This window comes from Sorex fumeus, unplaced genomic scaffold (assembly GCF_029834395.1).
Source record: "Sorex fumeus unplaced genomic scaffold, SorFum_2.1 ptg000381l, whole genome shotgun sequence".
Taxonomy (NCBI): Eukaryota; Metazoa; Chordata; class Mammalia; order Eulipotyphla; family Soricidae; genus Sorex; species Sorex fumeus.
The window spans coordinates 11,939-34,672 of record NW_026606437.1 but is presented as its reverse complement, the minus strand read 5'-3'; the positions used below and the strand labels follow the sequence as shown (position 1 = coordinate 34,672).

Below are 22,734 nucleotides of genomic sequence, written 5' to 3'. Positions count from 1 at the left end.
GTGCGTGTGTGTGTGTGCATGTGTGTGTGTGTGTGCGTGTGTGTGTGTGTAGGGGGAGATCCCCTTCTCTCCACCGGAGGTCTCTCGGCTCATCTCTCAAGCCCCCAACTCACCCCAAGGCCCTCTGTGCCCACCCGCACCAAAGCCCACTTGCTTTTGCCAGAACCCCCCGACTCCCTCCGACGCCGCAGTGCGCTCAGTGGCATTTCTGTGGGTCGAGCCCGACTTATTCGCACCGCCAACCCCAAATGTGAGTTCGCAAACCCGTTTTGCCGACACGGCCCTCAGGTCCTGTCCGCAGACTCGGCACGGTGAGACTCAAGCAGAACCCCCAAGATTTATTCTGCCCCCCACCCCCACCCCAACCTGACATCCCCTAGGACTCAGCCTCGAGTTAATGCTGGCAGTTTCCCCGCAGGGAGATTGCACAGGAGAGAGACAGGCACTGCACTGCATCAGATTAGAGCCCGCTATGTGTCTGCATCTGGATCTGATGTGGGTCTTCCGTGGCCACCGCTCAGCTGTCGGACGTGACTCCCGGGGGACCCTCCCGGCCTCCTCCCAGGCTTGGGATGGGACCGTCCCACCTGCTGGGGGCTCATTTCTAAAATCCCTTTCTTTGGGGGAGTGGGGTCGCTGGGGTGAGCGGGCCACCCCGCTGGGGTTCGAACCACGACTCGGATCCTCCCTCTTTTTTTTTTCATTTATTAAAGACTCCTGGGGGGGGCTTTTGGGGAACAGTTTCCCCCCAAAATGCCCGGACGCGTTGCGCACTGGGTTTGGGCATTCGCAGGGCAGAGAATGATGGGTGCATGGAGAAACCACTCTGGGAACAGCCAATAGCTGTCCGGCCGCGTGCCAGGCAAACGCCCCAGTCACTGTGTTATCGCTGACGCTGCCCCCTCTGACCCCTTCCAGAGATCGATGCGCCCAAGAACCTGCGTGTGGCCGCCCGCACGGCCACCAGCCTGCACGTGGCGTGGGACAACAGTGAGGCAGAAGCTCAGGCCTATAGGCTGGTCTACAGCACGCTGGCCGGAGAACAGTACCACGAGATGCTGGTCCCCAAGGCCCCGGGACCCGCCAGCAGCGTCACGCTGACCGGTGAGGGGCCGTCGATGGTGCCATGGGGGGCGGGCGGGGGCGCCCAGACCTGTGCCTCCCGCCGTCACCACACCCTCCGTGTTCCAGTTCCCGGGGAGTGACCCCCTTCGGGCCGCCGACCACTCGTGGCCCCAGTTGTGGCCACGGCATCGGGCTGTCCCTGTGCCCCGTCACCCGGGCACATGTCCCCGTTGCACGAGCATCTCGGTGACGTCCTGTTCCTCGGGTCACCACGCCCCCGCCCTGCCCTCGCCCACTTCTCAGCGTCCCTCTGAGCCCCCCGGGGGCCGTGGCCTCTGCGGCACCCGTGTCCTCTCTGGAATCGGACAGGGGGTCCTTGGGGGGGACCCGTCTCCACGGGGACGGCCGGTGTGAAATACGCACCGTGAGGGTGTCCAGGGCCTGCTCAGGGCCACGTGGGCGGCTGGGTGGGTGGAGGGACGGAGAGTGGGTGAGTTCGTTGAGGAAGGGATGGAGGGAGGGATCGTGGGCGGAAGGATGAATAGGCCAGTGAAGAGAGAGTGCCAGGGTTCACCGTGGCGGGGCCGGAGCGAGAGCACAGCGGGGAGGGCGTTGGCCTGGCACGTGGGTGACCCGGGTTCGATCCCCGGCATCCCATAGGGTCCCCTGAGCACCGCCAGGAGTGATTCCTGGGTGCATGTGCCAGGAGTAGCCCTTGTGCATCTCAGGGTGTGACCCAAAAAGGAAAAAAAAAGACAAAGTGATACAAAGTGTCATAGTGTTTTGAAGGTGATACAAAGTATCATAGTGTTTAATGGGTGATACAAAGTATCATGGTGTTTAAAAGGTGATACAAGGACTGGAGCAATAATACATCAAGGAAGGTGTTTGCCTGGCACGCGGCCAACCCGGGTTCGATTCCCAGCATTCCATAGGGTCCCCCGAGCACCGCCAGGAGTGATTCCTGAGTGCAGAGCCAGGAGTCAGCCCTGAGAACTGCAGGGTGTGGATTCTCTCTCTCTCTCTCTCTCTCTGTCTCTCTCTCTCTCTCTCTCTCTCTCTCTCTCTCACACACACACACACACAAAGATGTAGGGTGCGTTTATAGGGAAAGGTGGGCCCTTTAAAAACCTGGAAAATCTCTCTGCGCGCTGTTATATTCCAAGATGTATTGGCCTCAGAAGCCCACTCCGTTACACACACACACACACACACACACACACACACACACACACACACTGAAATCCCTCTGTGTACTGATATAAGTGGCCTTGGATTGCCCGCTCCATCACACAAACACAAACACACACGATGAAATTCTTCTGTGTGCTGATATAAGATATCTTGGCCTCAGAGGCCCACTCCATGACACACACACACACACACACACACACACACACACACAGAAAAAAGATGTAGGATGCAGAGCCAGGAGTCAACCCTGAGAACCTCAGGGTATGGATTCTCTCTCTCTCTCCCTCCCTCTCTCTCTCTCTCTCTCTCTCTCACACACACACACACACACACACACACACACACAAAACAGATGTAGGGTGCATTTATAGGGAAAGGTGGACTCTTTAAAAACCTGGGAAATCTTTCTGCATGCTGATATATTGCAACATGTATTGGCCTCAGAAGCCCACTCCGTTACACACACACACACACACACAGTGAAATCCCTCTGCATGCCGATATAAATGGGCCTCAGATGCCCACTCCAACACACACACACTCTCACACACACACACACACACACACACACAAACACACACTATAAAATCCCTCTGTGTGCTGACATGATGTATTGGCCTCTGATGCCCGCTTGTTACACACACACACACACACACACACACACACAGACCACAGACACACTATGAAATTCTTCTGTGTGCTGATATGAGATGTATTGACCTCAGAGACCCACTCAGTTACACACACACACACACACACACACACAGACCACAGACACACTATGAAATTCTTCTGTGTGCTGATATGAGATGTATTGACCTCAGAGACCCACTCAGTTACACACACACACACACACACACAGACCACAGACACACTATGAAATTCTTCTGTGTGCTGATATGAGATGTATTGATCTCAGAAACCCACTCAGTTACACACACACACACACACACACACACACACAGAGACCACAGGCACACTATGAAATTCTTCTGTGTGCTGATATGAGATGTATTGATCTCAGAAACCCACTCAGTTACACACACACCCACACACACACACACACACACACACACAGAGACCACAGACACACTATGAAATTCTTCTGTGTGCTGATATGAGATGTATTGATCTCAGAAACCCACTCAGTTACACACACACACACACACACACAGACCACAGACACACTATGAAATTCTTCTGTGTGCTGATATGAGATGTATTGACCTCAGAGACCCACTCAGTTACACACACACACACACACACACACACACACACACACACACACAGACCACAGACACACTATGAAATTCTTCTGTGTGCTGATATGAGATGTATTTACCTCAGAGACCCACTCAGTTACACACACACACACACACACACACACACACACACACACACAATGTTGTACCTCTTGGCAAAGCACCCCCAAGCAAGTTCTCCAAGGACGGTGAAGGCACAGGCAGGCAGAGAGCCCTACCCCCCCACCCGGACGGCGAGTCCTTTAAATTCTACTCGACAGTCATTGGGGCGAAGCCGATTCCAGTGTAAATTATTGAACGTTTCATTTACGCTTTATAAATAAGGAACCTGGGCAAAGCCGTGGGCGCCCAACCCGCCCGGCGACACGTGGCTCCTGCCTCCGTCCCTTCATCCGGGCTGCAGGTGCCCGACTCTTATTACGGGCAATTGAAGGTCTCGAGCTCAGTGGAGTAAAGTAGTTCCTGTCCCCGAGAGAATTGAATTTCCCCCCCCGAAAATGTACCTGCACTGCATGGGGAATATTGATGGAGTTCATTGTGGGCTCTGAGGAACTGCACCGCACCCTGAAGTCTCCCTCTTCCCCCACCCACACCAGCCACTGGGACCTCCCGGGCACTGCTTTCATCCGAGTGAACAGGCTGAAACCACCCAGGTGCAGTCAGAAGACCAGCCAGTAAACTGAGTCACCACAAATAAACAACAAAACTAAACAATTTTTTAAATTTTTTATTTATTTTTGCTTCTTGGGCCCAAACAATTTTTTTAAAGGCTCGGGGTTGCATACCCAGGCCCCCCTCCTGTAACTGCATCTCTCCCGGAGCCTGAACTGTGTCGGGACTGACTGACTGATGCCATGATAGCCTCTGTCCACACCCAGGTCTGTCTGTCTGTCTCTCACACACACTGGTAGCCTTAATTCCCGCTTCTTCCCACAGATCTGATCCCTGGCACCGAGTACGGGCTGGGCATCTCCGCCCTCATGAACTCCCGGCAGAGCGTGCCGGCCACCATGAACGCCAGGACGGGTGAGTGGTCAGCATACCAGAAGGTCAGGCTGAGGGTCCGGTGGCTTGTCCAGGGGCCCGGGAATCAGCCTGTGCCGCTGGGGGAGGTGAGGTGGGGGCCATAGCTAGGCTGGGAGGGTTCTTGCTTTGCACGCGGCTGACCCGGGTTCGATCCCCGGCCTCCCATAGGGTCCCCCGAGCACCGCCAGGAGTGATTCATTCCTGAGTGCAGAGCCAGGAGTCATCCCTGAGTGTCACAGGGTGTGATGGAAAAATGAGGGGGGAGAGGAGAGGGAGGGAGAGGGAGAGAGAACGAGCCTTGATGCAGCTGACCTGGGTTCGATCCCCAGCACCCCCCCCACCTGCCAGGAGTGGTCCCTGAGTGCAGAGCCGGGAGTCAGCCCTGGGCACTGCCTTAGGTGACCGCATCATAAACGGAACCCAGAGAAGTGCCGAGAGCCATTCCGGGGGCCGAAGCCCCGGGCCGGGGGCGCTGGGTGATGAGGGGTCGGCCGGGCAGATGGCAGCCGGATTTGCCCGGAATTCGGGGTGCGTGGGACTGTCCTGTCTGCCGGCCCCTCTGCTTTGGGGGACGCAGCCCCCACAGAATCCAGCCGGCCCCCTGCCCCCCAGCAAGACTTGCTCCCTCCGACGGGGTCCGCTCAGAGACCCCCTCATATCGCCCGCAGAACTGGACGGTCCCCGGGACCTGACGGTGAGGGCCTCGTCGGAGACGTCCATCTCCCTCCTGTGGACCAAGGCCGCCGGCCCCATCGACCACTACCGGATCACCTTCACGCCGTCCTCGGGCGTTGCCTCGGAGGTGACCGTGCCCCGGCACGTGACCGCGTACACCCTGACGGACCTGGAGCCCGGGGCCGAGTACATGATCTCCGTCACCGCCGAGCGCGGCCGGCAGCAGAGCCCGGAGGCCACTGTGGACGCGTTCACAGGTGACGGGGGACGGGGGAGTGGGGACCCCCGGGTCCGGGAGGCATGAGGCTGAGCGTGACACATCAGCCAGGCAGACCCTTGGGGGGGAGAGAGAAAGGGAGAGGGAAAGAGGGAGAGGGAAAGAGGGAGAGGATGTTCTAGAACCTTCTGTGCATGTTCTAGAACCTTCCACGCACCATCTAGAACCTTCCGCGCACCTTCTAGAGCCTTCCATGCACATCCTAGAACCTTCCTGCACCGTCTAGAACTTTTTGTGCACCACCTAGAACCTTTCGTGCACCTTCTAGAACCTTCTGTGCACATTCTAGAGCCTTCCGTGCACCTTCTAGAACCTTTCATGCACATTCTAGAACCTTCCACCTTCCGCACACCTTCTAGAACCTTCCATGCACATTCTAGGACCTACCGTGCACCTTCTAGAACCTTTCATGCACATTCTAGAACCTTCCACCTTCCGCACACCTTCTAGAACCTTCCATGCACATTCTAGGACCTACCGTGTACCATCTAGAACCTTCCATGCACATTCTAGAACCTTCCGTGCACCTTCTAGAACCTTTCATGCACATTCTAGAACCTTCCGTGCATCTTCTAGGACCTTCCATGCACCTTCTAGAACCTTCTGTACACCTTCTAGAACCTTCCATGCACATTCTAGGACCTGCCGTGTACCGTCTAGAACCTTCCATGAACATTCTAGAACCTTCTGTGCACCTTCTAGAACCTTCTGTGCACATTCTAGAGCCTTCCGTGCGCCTTCTAGAACCTTTCATGCACATTCTAGAACCTTCCACCTTCCATACACCTTCTAGAACCTTCCATGCACATTCTAGAACCTACCGTGTACCATTTAGAACCTTCCATGCACATTCTAGAACCTTCTATGTACCTTCTAGAATCTTCTGTGCACATTCTAGAGCCTTCCGTGCACCTTCTAGAACCTTTCATGCACGTTCTAGAACCTTCCACCTTCCGCACACCTTCTAGAACCTTCCATGCACATTCTAGGACCTACTGTGCACCGTCTAGAACCTTCCATGCACATTCTAGAACCTTCCGTGCCATCCACCCCCCACAGGATTCCGTCCCATCTCCCACCTGCACTTCTCGCATGTGACCTCCTCGGGTGTGAACATCACCTGGAGTGACCCCTCCCCGCCACCTGACCGGCTGGTCCTCAGCTACAGCCCCCGGGACCGCGAGGAGGAGACGCGGGAGCTGGCGCTGGAGGCGGCCCGGAGGCATGCAGTGCTGACCGGGCTGCTGCCCGCCACCGAGTACACCGTCAGCCTAGTGGCCGTGCACGGCGCCGCCCGCTCCGAGCCCATCGTGGGCTCCGTCACCACAGGTGAGGCCCGCGCAGCAAGGGGTGGGGGGAGACGGCCCCTCCGGAGCGTCCCTGTCGGCGCCTGGAGCCCGTCACTCCTCCTGAGGCTGCAGGGTCAGTTCCCGTGGGCCCCCGCACCAGATGGCACCTGGGGGTGGGGTGGGGCGGGTTTGCAGGTGCAAAGTGGACGGTCCCCTCCTCAGCCCTGCCTGGGATGCCCAGCCATGAGACCCCCACCCCCCGCGTGACCAAGCGGGGTCCAGGCTCCGGCTGGCCCCGACGGGGCTGTCCCCTCCTGTCCGGACAGAGGGAAGGCCACTCGGGTTTTGGGCTGCTCACCGTGGGCCCAGAACCTCTGCAGAACCCCCAGGCAGACCTGCACAAGATTTAAAGTAGAAGGGGGCTAGGGGGGCAGAGCGATAGCCCAGCGGGGAGGGCGTTGGCCTGGCATGCGGCCGACCCGGGTTCGATCCCCGGCATCCCATAGGGTCCCCCGAGCACCGCCAGGAGGGATCCCTGAGTGCAGAGCCAGGAGTCAGCCCCGAGCATCGCCGGGTGGGACCCAAAAAGGAAAAAATAAAAAATTTCAAGTGGGGGGGCTGGAGAGAGACGGCTCAGGCCTGATGGAGGGGGGACTGGGTCTAATCCCCAGCATCACGGGGGTCCCCCAGCAGCACTAGGAGTGATCCCTGAGCACCGAACCAGGAACACACACACACACACACACACACACACACACACACACACACACACTCACTCTCTGTAGGTAGCAATCAGGGCCTGAGTGATAGCACAGCGGGGCGAGCGTTGGCCTACGTGTGGCCGACCCGGGTTCGATCCCCGGCATCCCCTAGGGTCCCCCGAGCACCGCCAGGAGGGATCCCTGAGTGCAGAGCCGGGAGTCAGCCCTGAGCACCGCCGGGTGGGACCCCAAAAAACAAACAAGCCGAGATCGAAACAGGCACAGACACACAGACTCCACGGACAGTGTCCCCGCAGCCTGTCCCCACCCACGCTGAACCTGGCCAGCTTGACTCCCTGGTGTCCATGATGACCTCCTGGTGTCACCCGAGGCGGTGACCATGGCTGTGGCCATCGGTCGCTCTGAGGTCAGCAGCCGGCAGCCTGCCACTGGCCCTGTCTGCTCCGGCCCCCGCGACACCCTCCCTCACACTCTGCTCTGCCCCCCGCTCCCGGCTTGCAGGCATCGACCCCCCCAGGGACATCACCATCGGCAACGTGACCAAGGACTCGGTCGTGGTGTCCTGGAGTCCCCCGATCGCCGCCTTTGACTACTACCGCGTCTCCTACCGGCCCACGCAAGGTCACAGCCCTGGGGCGCCGGGTGTGGGGTCAGCCCTCGCCCAAGAGCCAGGGTTGGGGATGCCAGTTATGGGGGGCGGGCCCTGGCGGGGACCCTGAAGGCCGTGGGTCCCCCTAACGCTGCAGCCTGGAGAGACAAGGCAGGGGACGCCAGCTCCGGAGTCAGCCCTGAGCAGAGCCAGGAGTCAGCCCCGAGCACAGAGCTGAGAGTAAACTCTGAGCACAGAGCCAGGAGTCAGCCCTGAGCACTAAGCCAGGAGTTAACCCTGAGCACAGAGCCAGGAATGATCCCTGAGCACTGCCAGGATTCAGCCCTGAGCACAGACCTAGGAATGAGTCCTGAGCACAGAGCCAGAAGCCATCTCTGAGCAGTGAGCCTGGAGTCATCCCATAGCACTGATCTGGGAGTCAGCCCTGAGCACTGAGCCGGGAGTCAGCCCTGAGCCCGCTGGGGAGGCCAGGAGCACAGCGGCCGAGGGAAGCAGCTCTGGGCTGGGCTCCGGGGGGCGAGTGGGACGGGCTGTTTCCCCCGGCTGGGGTCCGGGTGCCGTGCGGCCTCACACCTCCCCTGCCTGTCCGCAGTGGGCCGGCTGGACAGCTCCGTGGTGCCCAACACAGTGCGCGAGTTCACCATCACCAGGCTGCACCCCGCCACCGAGTACGAGATCAGCCTGAACAGCGTGCGCGGCCGTGAGGAGAGCGAGCGCGTGTGCACCCTCACGCACACAGGTGCGGGCCGGGCTGCCGGGGCGGGTGGCCGGGCGGGGTGGGACCCTCCAGCTCACTGTCTGCCAGGGCGAGAGCGCAGCGGGAGGGCACTCCCTGGCACACGGTTGCCCCGTGCTGATCCCCAGCACCCCGTAGGGCCCACCCAAACCGCCCAGAGTGATCCCGAGTGCAAAGTCAGGAGTGAGCCCTGAGCACAGAGCCAGGAGTCAGATCTGAGCACTGAGATAGGAGTGAGCCCTGAGCACAGAGCCAGGAGTCAGCCCTGAGCACAGGGCCAGGAGTCAGATCTGAGCACTGAGATAGGAGTCAGCCCTGAGCACAGAGCCAGGAGTCAGCCCTGAGCACAGGGCCAGGAGTCAGATCTGAGCACTGAGATAGGAGTCAGCCCTGAGCACAGAACCAAGAATCAGATCTGAGCACTGAGATAGGCATGAGCCCTGAGCACGAGGCCAGGAGTAATCCCTGAGCCCCACGAGGAGTGAGCCCTGAGCACAGAACCCAGAGTCAGATCTGAGCACTGAGATAGGAGTCATTCCTGAGCACAGAGCCAGGAGTGAGCACAGAGCTAGGAGTCAACCCCGAGTACAGAACCCAGAGTCAGATCTGAGCACTGAGATAGAAGTCAGCCCTGAGCACAGAGCACAGACCTAGGAGTGAGCCCTGAGCACAGAGCCAGGAGTCATCCCTGAGCACTGCCAGTGAGCACAAAGCCAGGAGTCAGCCCTGAGCACAGAGTCAGCCTTGAGTACAGAGCCAGGAGTGAGCCCTGAGCACAGAGCCAGGAGTCAGATCTGAGCACAGAACCAGGAGTCAGATCTGAGCACTGAGATAGGAGTCAGCCCTGAGCACAGAGCCAGGAGTCAGATCTGAGCACTGAGATAGGAGTCAGCCCTGAGCACAGAGCCAGGAGTCAGTCCCGAGCACAGAGCCAGGAGTCAGATCTGAGCACTGAGATAGGAGTCAGTCCTGAGCACAGAGCCAGGAGTCAGATCTGAGCACTGAGATAGGAGTCATCCCTGAGCACAGAGCCAGGAGTCAGCCCTGAGCACAGGGCCAGGAGTCAGATCTGAGCACTGAGATAGGAGTCAGCCTTGAGCACAGAGCCAGGAGTCAGTCCCAAGCACAGAGCCAGGAGTCAGATCTGAGCACTGAGATAAGAGTCAGTCCTGAGCACAGAGCCAGGAGTCAGATCTGAGCACTGAGATAGGAGTCAGCCCTGAGCACAGAGCCAGGAGTCAGTCCCGAGCACAGAGCCAGGAGTCAGATCTGAGCACTGAGATAGGAGTCAGTCCTGAGCACAGAGCCAGGAGTCAGATCTGAGCACTGAGATAGGAGTCATCCCTGAGCACAGAGCCAGGAGTCAGCCCTGAGCACAGGGCCAGGAGTCAGATCTGAGCACTGAGATAGGAGTCAACCTTGAGCACAGAGCCAGGAGTCAGTCCCAAGCACAGAGCCAGGAGTCAGATCTGAGCACTGAGATAAGAGTCAGTCCTGAGCACAGAGCCAGGAGTCAGTCCTGAGCACAGAGCCAGGAGTGAGCACAGAGCCAGGAGTCAACCCTGAGCACAGAACCAAGAATCAGATCTGAGCACTGAGATAGGCATGAGCCCTGAGCACAGAGCCAGGAGTAACCCCTGAGCCCCATGAGGAGTGAGCCCTGAGCACAGAACCCGGAGTCAGATCTGAGCACTGAGATAGGAGTCATCCCTGACCACAGAGCCAGTCATCCCTGACCACAGTCCTGAGCACAGAGCCAGGAGTGAGCACAGAGCTAGGAGTCAACCCCGAGAACAGAACCCAGAGTCAGATCTGAGCACTGAGATAGAAGTCAGCCCTGAACACAGAGCACAGACCTAGGAGTGAGCCCTGAGCACAGAGCCAGGAGTCATCCCTGAGCACTGCCAGTGAGCACGAAGCCAGGAGTCAGCCCTGAGCACAGGGCACAGACCTAGGAGTGAGCCCTGAGCACAGAGCCAGGAGTCATCCCTGAGCACTGCCAGTGAGCACGAAGCCAGGAGTCAGCCCTGAGCACAGCGCCAGGAGTCTTCCCTGAGCACAGGACCGGGGGACCTCGTGGGGCTGTGAGGACAGAGTCGGCATCAGGGGTCGGGGCTGAGGCCCGGAGGCGGCGGCGGGACTCGCCCTCCTCCCCGCCGCTGTCCCCTGTCCGTCCCGCACAGCCCTGGACAGCCCCTCGGAGCTGACCGCCACCAACGTCAGCCCCACGGAGGCGTTGCTGCAGTGGCGGGCGCCCGTCGGGGAGGTGGAGAACTACGTCATCGTCCTCACCCACTTCGCAGGTGGGTGCCTGGTCCCCTCCGCGGTGACCCCAAGGAGGCTTCTGGGGGCCGGAGCGGGAGCCCAGCGGGGCGGGCGTTGGCCTGGCGCGCGGCCGGCCCGGGTTCGACCCCCGGCATCATCCCACGGGGTCCCCCGAGCACGGCCAGGAGTGATGCCCGAGTGCGGAGCCGGGAGTCGGCCCTGAGCATCGCCCGGCGGGTCCCAAACCAAACCAAATAGCGTCATCTTGGGGGGCCCCCACGGGCCGGGTCACCCACCCTCGCTTCCCTCACAGTGGCCGGGGAGACCATCCTGGTGGACGGGAGCCGCGAGGAGCTGCAGCTGGTGGACTTGCTGCCCCGGACCCGCTACACGGCCTCCCTGTACGCCACCAGCGGGCCACTCGCCAGCGACACCATCAGCACCAACTTCTCCACGCGTGAGTCGCAGAAGCGGCCGGGGGGGACGTCGGACGGTCGGGGGCAGATTCTCCGGGCGTCTCGGAGCCCGGGACGAGGTCGGGCGCTGGGTTCCCAGCCCAGCTCTTCCCCAGGAGTCCAGGGTCCGAGGGCTGGACGTGAGGCAGGGAGGTGAGGTGGGAGGGATCCTGACCAGGGGTGAACGGGCAGACATGTGGGGTCCAGCAAGGTCCCCGGGGTGGACAGCCAAGGCGGTGCTGACCCTGCACCACGGAGGACGGTGGCCCAGCTGCCGGGGAGGTGGGGGGGCTCCTCCCTTCACCCCCTTCCTCTCCACAGTCCTGGACCCGCCCACCAACCTGACGGCCAGCGAGGTCACCCGGCAGAGCGTCCTGGTGTCCTGGGTGCCCCCCCGGGCCGCCATCGAGAACTACGTCTTGACCTACAAAGCCGCGGACGGAAGCCGCAAGGTGACCGCTGGGAAGAGGGGAGGGGGTTGCCCCCGCCCTGCTTGGGGTCTGACCTCCCGGCCGGGACCTGCCCCTCCTGGGGTGGGCAGGGTCGAAGCAGGGACACTTTGGAAGATGAGGTTAAAAGATTAAAAAGAAGTGGGGGGCCAGGGGAGTGATGGTACAACAGGGAGGGAGTTGGCCTGGCACGCGGCGGACCCGGGTTCGATCCCCGGCATCCCCTAGGGTCCCCCGAGCACTGCCAGGAGAGATTCCTGAGTGCAGAGCCAGGAGTCAGCCCTGAGCATCGCCGGGTGGGACCCAAACTCAAAACACTGTCCTCCCGTTGTTCATCGATTTGCTCAAGCGGGCACCAGGAACGTCTCCATGGTGAGACTTGTGACTGTGTTTGGCATCTCGAAGACGCTGCGGGGAGCTTGCCGGGCTCTCCGAGAGGGGCAGAGGAATCGAACCCGGGCCGGCCGCATGCCAGGCCAAGGCCCTCCCCGCTGTGCTATTTCACTGCCCTTCTTAGGAGTCGTTAGAAGAAAAAGCAACGCTCGCTGCCAGCTGCCTGGACGTGTGTACACCCAGAGGCATCAGTATATTGGGACATACCCCCGTATTGTTTTTTCTGCTGGGGGGTCCACATCTGGGGATGCTCAGGACTGACTCCTGGCTCTGTGCTCAGGGATCACTCCCGACAGTGCTCGGGGGACCCTATGGGATGCCGGGGATCGAACCCGGGTTGGCCACGTGCCAGACCAATGCCCTCCCTGCTGTGCTATTGCTCCAGCCCCCGAAATGAGTGTGTTAAGGGGGTCTCCCAGGGCACTGGGGTCTCTAGCTGGGCCCCATCACTTGGGGCGCAGTTCACGGCCTTCTGAGGTTGGCTTTGGTTGGTGGGTTGGTTTTGCTTTGGGGTCCCACCTGGTGATGCTCAGGGCTGACTCCTGGCTCTGGACTCGGGAATCCCTCCTGGCCGTGCTCGGGGGACCCTAGGGGATGCCGGGGATCGAACCCGGGCCGGCCGCATGCCAGGCCAACGCCCTCCCCGCCGCGCTAGGGCTCCAGTCCCTCGCTGTGTCTTAACCCCGGCCCTGGGTCCCGCAGGAGCTGATGGTGGACGCAGAGGACACGTGGGTGCGCCTGGAGGGCCTCCAGGAGAGGACGGACTACACGGTGCTGCTCCAGGCCGCCCAGCTCGGCGAGCGTAGCCGTGTCACCTCCACAGCCTTCAGCACGGGTGAGTGGGGGCCTGGCCCCACCGGCCGCGCCTCTGCCCTGTCCCCTCCTCTTGGCGCCGGACCAGAAAAAGCAGATGGACACCCCTAGTTCCCTCCCTGGCAAGCACCTCGCTGTTGATCCATTTCACAGACGGTAGCACTGAGGCCCCGGTGGTCCCAACCGGAAGTTTGTTCTGCCCCACTTGGGCAGCCTGAGAGCTGGCTACCGCCTCTCTGTCAGCCTGCCCTAGGCGACCCCGCAGGGCTGGTTGTGAGTGACAGAATGGGACACTGAGTCAGGAGCGGGAGGATGGGGAGTGTGGTCTCGGGCGCCTTTTCCTACTTTGGTTGTTTTCGGGGGCCGCACCCGGTGGTGCTCAAGGCTGACTCCCGGCTCTGCACTCAGGGGTCCCTCCTGGCAGGGCTCGGGGAGCACTGTGGAATGCCGGGGATCAAACCATCAAACCCGGGCCGGCCGCACGCCAGGCCAACACCCTCCCCCTGTCCTGCCGCTCCAGCCCAGAAATATTTTAGTAGGAAAATCTTGAGTTTGGGTCACGGGAACCAGCAGTGAGCTAGGATGGCCCCTTCCCAAGTGGGACTCTGGGGGGTTTCTGGCCTGCAGTGGGGTGCCGGTCACCCCCCACCCAGATCCTGCTCTGGGGGTTTCTCAGACTGAGGGGCACCCCCTTGGCTGGCCACCAAGGACCCACAGCTCGCTCTTCCCGGACACAGTGACATGTCGGGCTGCAGAGTGGCCAGGAGTAGCCGTGGGCTCGTCCCAGGTGGATGAGACTCATTTCCCCGCTACGCCAGCTCGTGTCAGTTTCTTGGAATCGTATATGGAAGAGCCGGTCACCAAAGTGACCATTGGTAGGTGGGTTTCGGACAGAAAGTTCCGGCACCAAACCCACCGCAGGTGTCAACTTCCTGGCCGCCCCAGGTCCCCCAACCTGCCACCACCTGCCAGGTGCATTTTAAAGGATGGGAGTTGGAGTTCGGGTGTCAGGTTTCAGAAAAGAAATACAAGGGGGAGGGGAGAAAGAGAGAGAGAGAGGAGAGAGAGAGGAGAGAGAAAGGAGAGAGAGAGGAGAGAGAAAGGAGAGAGAGAGAGAAAGAGGAAGAAGAAGGTAAAGAGAGAAGAGGAAGAGAGAGGAAGAAAGGGAGAGAGAGGAAGAGAGGGAGAAAGAGGGAAAGAGAGGAAGGGAGGGAGAGAGGGAGAGAGAGGGAGAGGAAGAAAGAAAGGAGAGAGAAGAGAAGGAGAAAGTAGATGGAGTTAGATGGAGAGAGAGGGATAGATCAGACAGAGGGATGAGGCTGAGGGCCAGCAGGCGTCTCTTCCCGGACACAGTGACATGCCGGGCTGGCTGTGGAGTGGCCAGGAGTAGCCAAACCCGCCGGTGGGTTTGGTGCCAGGAGTGTTTGGACACAAACACACACACACAATCCCGTCTGCCTCCGCCTCAGGCCTCGGAGCTTCCTGTTCCCACGTCGCTGATATTTGTCTGGGACTCTGGGGGGCCTTAAACGAGTAGTCAGGAGGGGGGAAAAAACAACAACAAGAACGCGGAGATCCATTATTTATGATTCACGGTCGCCTGAAATCCCATCCCAGGCCTGCTCGTGTTTTGGACATGAATGAGAATGAGGAAACGGATATTCATTCCCCACGGAGCACCGGGCACTTGCTTTAAGAGCATCTTGGGACGATGCGGTTCCGTTGTCTTTATTAGTATGACTGTAGTGCCGAAGGAGAGGGGGTGCGTGTGTGAGAGCCGGTCCTCGGAAGCGGGAGCACTGTCCAAGGAGCCGTCTCGCCTCTAAGACTCGTTTGCGGAGGGGACCCCCCCCCCAGCACCCCAGCAAGGTGTGGCCGAACCAGCTTGAATTTTTTTTTTTTTTGAGTTTTTGGGTCTCACCCGGCGATGCTCAGGGCTGGCTCCCGGCTCTGCACTCAGGGATCACTCCCGGCGGTGCTCGGGGGACCCTATGGGATGCTGGGAATCGAACCCGGGTCGGCCATGTGCCAGGCCAGTGCCCTCCCCCTGTGCTCTCGCTCCAGCCCTGCATGGAGGAACGTCTCAGACACCAAAGAGCGAAAGGCTGTGGGGATCGGGGGCCGGGGCGGCGAGGAGGGACGTGCCGACATCCCACACGCAGCTCACAGGGGTCACCTCTGGGTGTTTTGTCCCCCGGACAGGAGGCCGGGTGTTCCCGCACCCGCAGGACTGTGCCCAGCACCTGGGCAACGGAGACACCCTCAGTGGGGTCTACACCATCTTTCTCCACGGCGAGCCCAGCCAGAAGCTGCAGGTGTACTGTGACATGGCCACCGATGGGGGCGGCTGGACCGTGAGTGGCCATGTCCCCTCCTCCCCCGCTGCTCACCAGCCCCTCCCCCACTTCTTCGGCCAGAGAAACGGCCTGTGGGGGGGTGGGCTGCCGGGAGGGAGGGTCGGGCAGTGCAGGGTGTCAGAGACCCCCGGGGGTCCTGCTGGTGCTGGTCAGGGTCGCTCTTGGGGGCATCCGCCTGGCCCGGCCACTCTGACTCGAGCCACTGGCTCAGGTGGGAAGACCCCCGCCCCACCCGCCAGAAGCCGCCCCGGGGCTCGGAGTTCCCCCCTCCCAGGCCCGGTGGGACGGCAGAGCGCCCCCAGCAAGGGCCTCCGGGCTCGGGGCCGGGGGTCCCTGTCCAGACAGCTCACACTCTGGGGCAGAGTTTGGGTGGAGTCACAGGCGGGTGGGCCACTCGCAAGATTTCAGGGGACACACACACACACACCCTCCCCCAGGCTCTCGGGACCGAGAGACACACCCTCCCCCAGACTCTCAGCATGGACACACACACATACACACTTTCTCTCTCTCTCTCAGGACAGACAGACACACACACTCCCCAGGCTCTAGAGATGGACACACACACACACACACACCCTCCCCCCAGATTCTCAGCATGGACACACACACACACTCTTTCTCTCTCAGGACAGACACACATACCCTCCCCAGGCTCTAGAGATGGACACACACACACACACACACACACACACACACACACCCCCTCCCCAGGCTCTTGGGACAGACAGACACACATACACACACCCTCCCCCAGACTCTCAGTATGGACACACACACACTCCCCAGGTTCTAGAGACAGATACACACACACAACAGACACACACACCCTCCCCAGGCTCTTGGGACATACACACACACTCTCTCTCTCTCTCTCTCTCTCTCTTTCTCTCAGGACAGACACACACACCCTCTAGAGATGGACACACACACAACAGACACACACACCCTCCCCAGGCTCTTGGGACACACACACACACTCTCTCTCTCTCTCTCTCTCTCTCTCTCTCTCTCAGGACAGACACACACCCTCTAGAGATGGACACACAAACACAGACATACACACACCCTCCCCCAGACTCTCAGCATGGACACACGCACACCCTCCCCAGGGTCTAGAGATGGACACAGACACACAACAGACACACTGGTCCCCTCCCCCAGGCTCTTGGGACACACACACACACACACACACACACACACACACGTTGGTTTGTTCCCAGCTGCCCGTTTGGTGCCTCACTGTCAGCACCTGAAAACTCTTCCCTCCCTCGGGGTCCGGGCCGCCTCCGGACCCTGGCACTCGGGGGCTCCCGCGGTCCAGCCTCTGGCCCCAGCACGGCCGGGGGTGGGGGTGGGGGCCTGGGGGTCCCTCCCTCGGGGAAGGCCCTGAGCCCCCCAGCCGTGCTCCCCGCCTCCCCACAGGTGCTCCAGCGGCGGCAGAACGGGCAGACGGATTTCTTCCGCAAGTGGGCTGAGTACCGCGCGGGCTTCGGGAACCTGGAGGACGAGTTCTGGCTGGGTAGCCCACCCCCCCGGGACCCCCTCCCGCCCACTGTCCAGCCGGGGGGTAGGGGGTGTCGGGGCGAGTCTGACAACTGTCTGGACCCTCTGGGCGCCGTTTCCTGCGGCTCCTGACTCTCCCGTCCTCGCTAACGGGCTCTGGGCTGACGGCTTTGGACAGGAGCCCGAGCAAAGGGGCTGGGGCTCGTGCCGGGCGCTGGGATCCCTTCCGCCACTGAGCACTGACAGGGGAGCCTCCCGTGGGCACGGGGCCGGGAATCAGCCCTGAGCACCCCCAGATGTGACCCGCCAAGGGAAACAAAAGTCGGGGCGGAGTGATAGCCCAGTGGGGAGGGCGTTGGCCTGGCACGTGGGTGACCCGGGTTCGATCCCCGGCATCCCAAAGGGTCCCCTGAGCACCGCCAGGAGTGATTCCTGGGTGCATGTGCCAGGAGTAGCCCTTGTGCATCTCAGGGTGTGACCCAAAAAGGAAAAAAAAAAGACAAAGTGATACAAAGTGTCATAGTGTTTTGAAGGTGATACAAAGTATCATAGTGTTTAATGGGTGATACAAAGTATCATGGTGTTTAAAAGGTGATACAAGGGCTGGAGCCATAGCACAGCGGGGAGGGCGTTTGCCTGGCATGCAGCCGACCCGGGTTCGATCCCCAGCATCCCCTAGGGTCCCCCGAGCACCGCCAGGAGTGATTCCTGAGCGCAGAGCCAGGAGGAACCCCTGAGCATCACCGGGTGGGGCCCAAAAAGAAAAAAAAAACATAAATAAATAAAAAATGATTCCAGGCCGGACGCTCGGAGAACAAGGGGAAGGGTTGTGGTCGGGGGCGGGTGGGGACCCCTCCTGTGAGACGCTGCCTCTCTGGCCCCTCTCCCACCCCCAGGGCTGGACAATATCCACAGGATCACGTCCCAGGGCCGCTACGAGCTGCGTGTGGACATGCGGGACAACCAGGAGGCCGTGTTCGCCGTGTACGACCGTTTCCTGGTGGAGGACGGCCGAAGCCTTTACAAGCTGAGGTTGGGCGCCTACAACGGCACCGCAGGTACCCGGGCGTAGATGTGACCCCACCCGGGCGCGGGGCTCGCTCCCTCCCGGCAGGGCTCGGGACCCAGGGACTGAACCCGGCTCATCCCACCAGCCCCATTATCGCTCCAGCGCCCCCGTGGGCTTCCCATGTCAAGAATCACTTATCACTCATCATCCCGTTGTTCATTGATTCGCTCGAGCAGACGCCAGTAACGTCTCCATTCGTCCATGCCGCCTGCTAGTGTAGCCAGATGGCGTATTGGGGGCTCTTTTTTCAGGGTCAGGGGAATGAGGACCGTCGTTGTGACTGTTTGGCATCTCGAAGACGCCACGGGGAGCTTGCCAGGCTCTGCCGTGCGGGCGGGATCCTCTCAGGAGCTGGCTGGGCTCTCTGAGAGGGACGGAGGAATCGAACCTGGATTGGCCACGTGCCAGGCAAACACCCTATCCACTATGCTATCGCTCCAGCCCAATAATAATAATAATAATAATAATAATAATAATAATAATAATAGCACCGTCCTCCCGTTGTTCATGGATTTGCTCGAGCAGGCACCAGTAACATCTCCATGGTGAGACTTGTTGTGACTGTGTTTGGCATCTCGAAGACGCCACGGGGAGCTTGCCAGGCTCTGCCGTGCGGACAGGATACTCTCTGGAGCTTGCCGGGCTCTCCGAGAGGGACGGATGCAGATGAAATTTTGCCTCACTCTCTTCCAGAAGCTCTAGTTGATAGTCTCTGGGTCTTGGCCTTTGATGAGATTATGTGGCACCGGGGGCCGTTTGTGGGTGCGGCTGCCAAGCTACTGGAAAACTGGGGGTCTGGGGGGGGGAGGAGGCCCCGTCCTGATCCGAGCTGGCTTGGAGGTCTCAGCCCCGGGTCCCGCATACCTGGATCCTGCATGTTAAAGAATAACGATGATATAGGGCTGGAGCGATAGCACAGCGGGGAGGGCGTTGGCCTTGCACACGGCCGACCCGGGTTCGATTCCCAGCATCCCATAGGGTCCCCCGAGCACCGCCAGGAGTGATTCCTGAGTGCATGAACCTGAAGTAACCCCTGTGCATCGCCAGGTGGGACCCAAAAAGCAAAAAAAAATAAATGATGATAACGCAGTGGGTGGTCAGGGGCCCTTTCTCCTCACCTGGATGCTTGGGTCCAGGAGGGAGAATCGGATTCATGGGCTCATGGCACGTCTGAGGGTCCTCGTGGTCACCCATTCTTAACTCTTTCCTCTCCACAATCCCATTCTCTGGCTGCCTCAGTAACACAGAGCCAGCTTAGGCCCAGCCCACCTCTGCGGTTCATGAACCCACCGCGGGGTGCCCGGGGGTCACGGCCCTTCCCATCCACACCATGGCCAGGGCCAAAGGCCAGTGTCTAAATCTAGCCCCATATGGCCGGAGCGACAGCACAGTGGGGAGGGCGTTGGCCTGGCACGCAGCCAACCCGGGTTCGATCCCCGGCATCCCCTAGGGTCCCCCGAGCACCGCCAGGAGCGATTCCTGAGTGCAGAGCCGGGAGTCGGCCCTGAGTATCGTCGGGTGGGACCTTCAAAAGCCAAAATCAGTTAACATATAACCCCATATTTCTGCCTCTTGGAATGACAAGACCATTAAACGAGGCCTGGTGCAAACAGCAGCTCTTGTCACTCAAAAGTCAAGACCTGCTTCTTGAGCTGGAGCGATAGCACAGCGGGGAGGGCGTTTGCCTTGCATGTGGCCGACCCGGGTTCGATTCCCAGCATCCCATAGGGTCCCCCGAGCACCGCCAGGAGTGATTCCTGAGTGCAGAGCCAGGAGTCAGCCCTGTGCATCGCAGGGTGAAAAAAATAATTAAATAAAGGTGTGTCTTTACCACCTTCTGGGCCTGGGTCCCTGTGGGGGACCCTGAGAGACCCAAATCCGGTGCCTCTCTGTCCCCTGGGGTGCTCACAGAGAACTCACCAGGAAAGTGGGTGATGGAGACACTGCAAACCCGGGTTCGATCCCCAACATCCCATAGGGTCCCCCAAGCACCACCAGGAGTGATCCCTGAGTGCAGAGCCAGGAGTCAGCCCTGAGCATCGCCGGGTGGGACCCAAAAAAACAAACAAACAAAAAAGACCTGCTTCTCCTTTCGACACTGGGACCACCCTGGCGGGCGCCCAGAAAGCCACAAAGGGCCCTCCTGGATGGCCCCAGGGGCCGGCTTGGGGTCTCCAACTGCCAAAGGGCCAACTAAGAGTCCAAGACATTTAAGCCGGCCACCCCCATGGGGTCCCCGTCCCGCAAGCCCTTCTGCCGCCCTTCAGACCCTCTCCCCAGGATGTTTTCTCCAAGTTGGGCCTGGGTCCCAGCCACCGCAGCCGCCAGCACCCCCTGCCCTCGTGGGGGTCATGTCCTCCCCCTCCTGGCCTCTGTCCAGGGCCGATTTCCTGTCCATCATGGCCCTTCCTGCCCGCTCTAGGCCGGCCCTCCCCTGCCCTGTCCTTCTGTCCCCGGGGACACGAGCCCCGACCCTCACCGCTCCCCAAAGCCCTCCTGAGCTCCGATGTAGCGCTGACCCCAGGGGGCCGGGTCAGGCTGGCCCCGCCGGGCGCCGAGTGGACGGGTGTCTCGGGGAGGCCCCCCCAGGTGACGCATGTGTCCTTCCTCACAGGGGACTCCCTAAGCTACCACCAGAGCCGCCCCTTCTCCACGCAGGACCGGGACAATGACGTGGCCGTCACCAACTGCGCCGTGTCCTACAAGGGCGCCTGGTGGTACAAGAACTGCCATCGGGCCAACCTCAACGGCAAGTACGGCGAGTCCCGGCACAGCCAGGTGAGCGGCGGAGAGGCAGACGACAGGCACACATTGCCAGATCCCGTTCCAGAAGGTTCCACGGGAGACCCCGAGAGGCCCAGGGATGGGGAGAGCAGAGGTGGGGGACTTCCCCATGGGCTGGACTGTGGGGGACAGAGTGGGGGCTGCCGGACCCTCCCGCCCTGGGGTCAGCACAGGTGAGACCAGAGAGGGCCTCGAGGCAAGGGGCACCCACACGGGCATCTCAAGGCCAGGCGTGCCCGTGGACGCATGTGACCCCCAGTGGGCAGGTGGTACTGCCCAGGACACATAAACACATGCACTGTGGACACACGTAACCCCCAGTGGACACATATATCTCTTCAGAACTCCCTGTGGACACGTGTGAGTTCCTGTGGGCACATGGGTCTCCCTGTGACTCCCCAGTGGACACGTGTGACTCCCTGTGACTCCCCAGTGGACACGGGTATCTCTCTGTGACTCCCCAGTGGACATGTGTGATTCCCCAGTGGACACATGTGATTCCCTGTGACTCCCCAGTGGACACATGTGATTCTCCAGTGGACACGTGTGACTCCCTGTGACTCCCCAGTGGACACATGTGACTCCCTGTGACTTCCCAGTGGACACATGTGATTCCCCAGTGGACACATGTGATTCCCCAGTGGACACGTGTGATTCCCCAGTGGACACGTGGGTCTCCCTGTGACTCCCCAGTGGACGCGTGTGACCCCCAACCCCAGGACTCTCTGGGCAGGGCCACGGGAGGCAGGCGGTGACCCTGGTGACGCGGCCTCTCTCCTCCCCAGGGCATCAACTGGTACCACTGGAAGGGCCACGAGTTCTCCATCCCGTTCGTGGAGATGAAGACGCGGCCGTTCGGGCATCGGGAGGCCGGGCGGCGCCGCCGGTCCCTGTGGGTCTGAGGGCGGCCGTGGCCCTCGGACCTTCTCGCCTTTGGACAACATGAAACCACGGGCAGGGGGTCGGTCACTGCGAGGGGGCTCCCCGGGGGGGGGCCTTGGTCCCCTCCCATCCCCCACCCTCCCCCCTCTCCTTCCCGGGCTCAGAGGCCAAGAAGAGCCTGCAGGGGTGAGGTCAGGGACGGGCGGGTCCATGAGAAACTGCCCCCACCCAGGCCTCTGCCTTCCCGCACGGGTCCAGCCCTGCAGTGGCCAGGCCACCATGGCCATCCCTGCAGAGGCGACTCGGAGCTCAGCCCGGCCCGGCACCCACGTCCCTCCCCTGGGGACTGACCCAGCGTGTCCCCCCCACCCCCGTCTCCACGGCTCAGCGCAGGCCCTCTGTGCCGGGCGCCCGCTCGGACCCTTTGTCCTGCTCTTAATTCTTTCCTGGACTGCAAACGCGAAAGGTCACTCCTGGGCCTGGTCAGGCTCCCCAGGGCTGAAAGAAGAAGGGAGGGTGCCGGTCCGGCACGCAGCCCACCCGGGTTTGGGTTTGGTCCCCCCCCATCCCACACCCCCCCCAGGCCCCGCCAGGAGGGACCCCCAAGTGCAGCCCAGAAGCCAGAAGAGAAGGAAGAGGAAGAGCGATCCTGGGGTCCGACTCCGTCTTTCAAAGTCTTCCAGATTTGGGGGTGGGGGGACATGAGTGACCTTTTTTTTTTTTCTTTGCTTGTTTGGGTCGTACCCGGCAATGCGCAGGAGTTACTCCTGGTTCATGCACTCAGGAATCACTCCTGGCGGTGCTCCGGGGGACCCTATGGGATGCTGGGAATCGAACCCGGGTCGGCCGCGTGCCAGGCCAACGCCCTCCCCGCTGTGCTATGGCTCCAGCCCCACGAGTGACCC

At 60.7% G+C, this 22,734-nt stretch overlaps 1 protein-coding gene across 1 annotated transcript; it reads left to right on the top strand.

Annotated features, from left to right (window-relative positions):
* Nucleotides 1-301: 301 nt before the first annotated feature.
* On the top strand, nt 302-21,866 carry TNR (tenascin R; the record flags this gene model as incomplete). Its single annotated transcript, XM_056109646.1, has 16 exons — nt 302-311; nt 919-1,104; nt 4,458-4,547; nt 5,216-5,479; nt 6,559-6,828; nt 8,012-8,131; nt 8,713-8,859; nt 11,040-11,159; nt 11,435-11,578; nt 11,898-12,028; nt 13,121-13,253; nt 15,434-15,585; nt 17,014-17,110; nt 17,991-18,152; nt 20,778-20,941; nt 21,733-21,866. Coding segments are annotated over 16 exons (2,307 nt in total), but the record flags the coding sequence as incomplete, so codon positions are not given.
* Between the last annotated feature and the right edge of the window lie 868 nt (nt 21,867-22,734).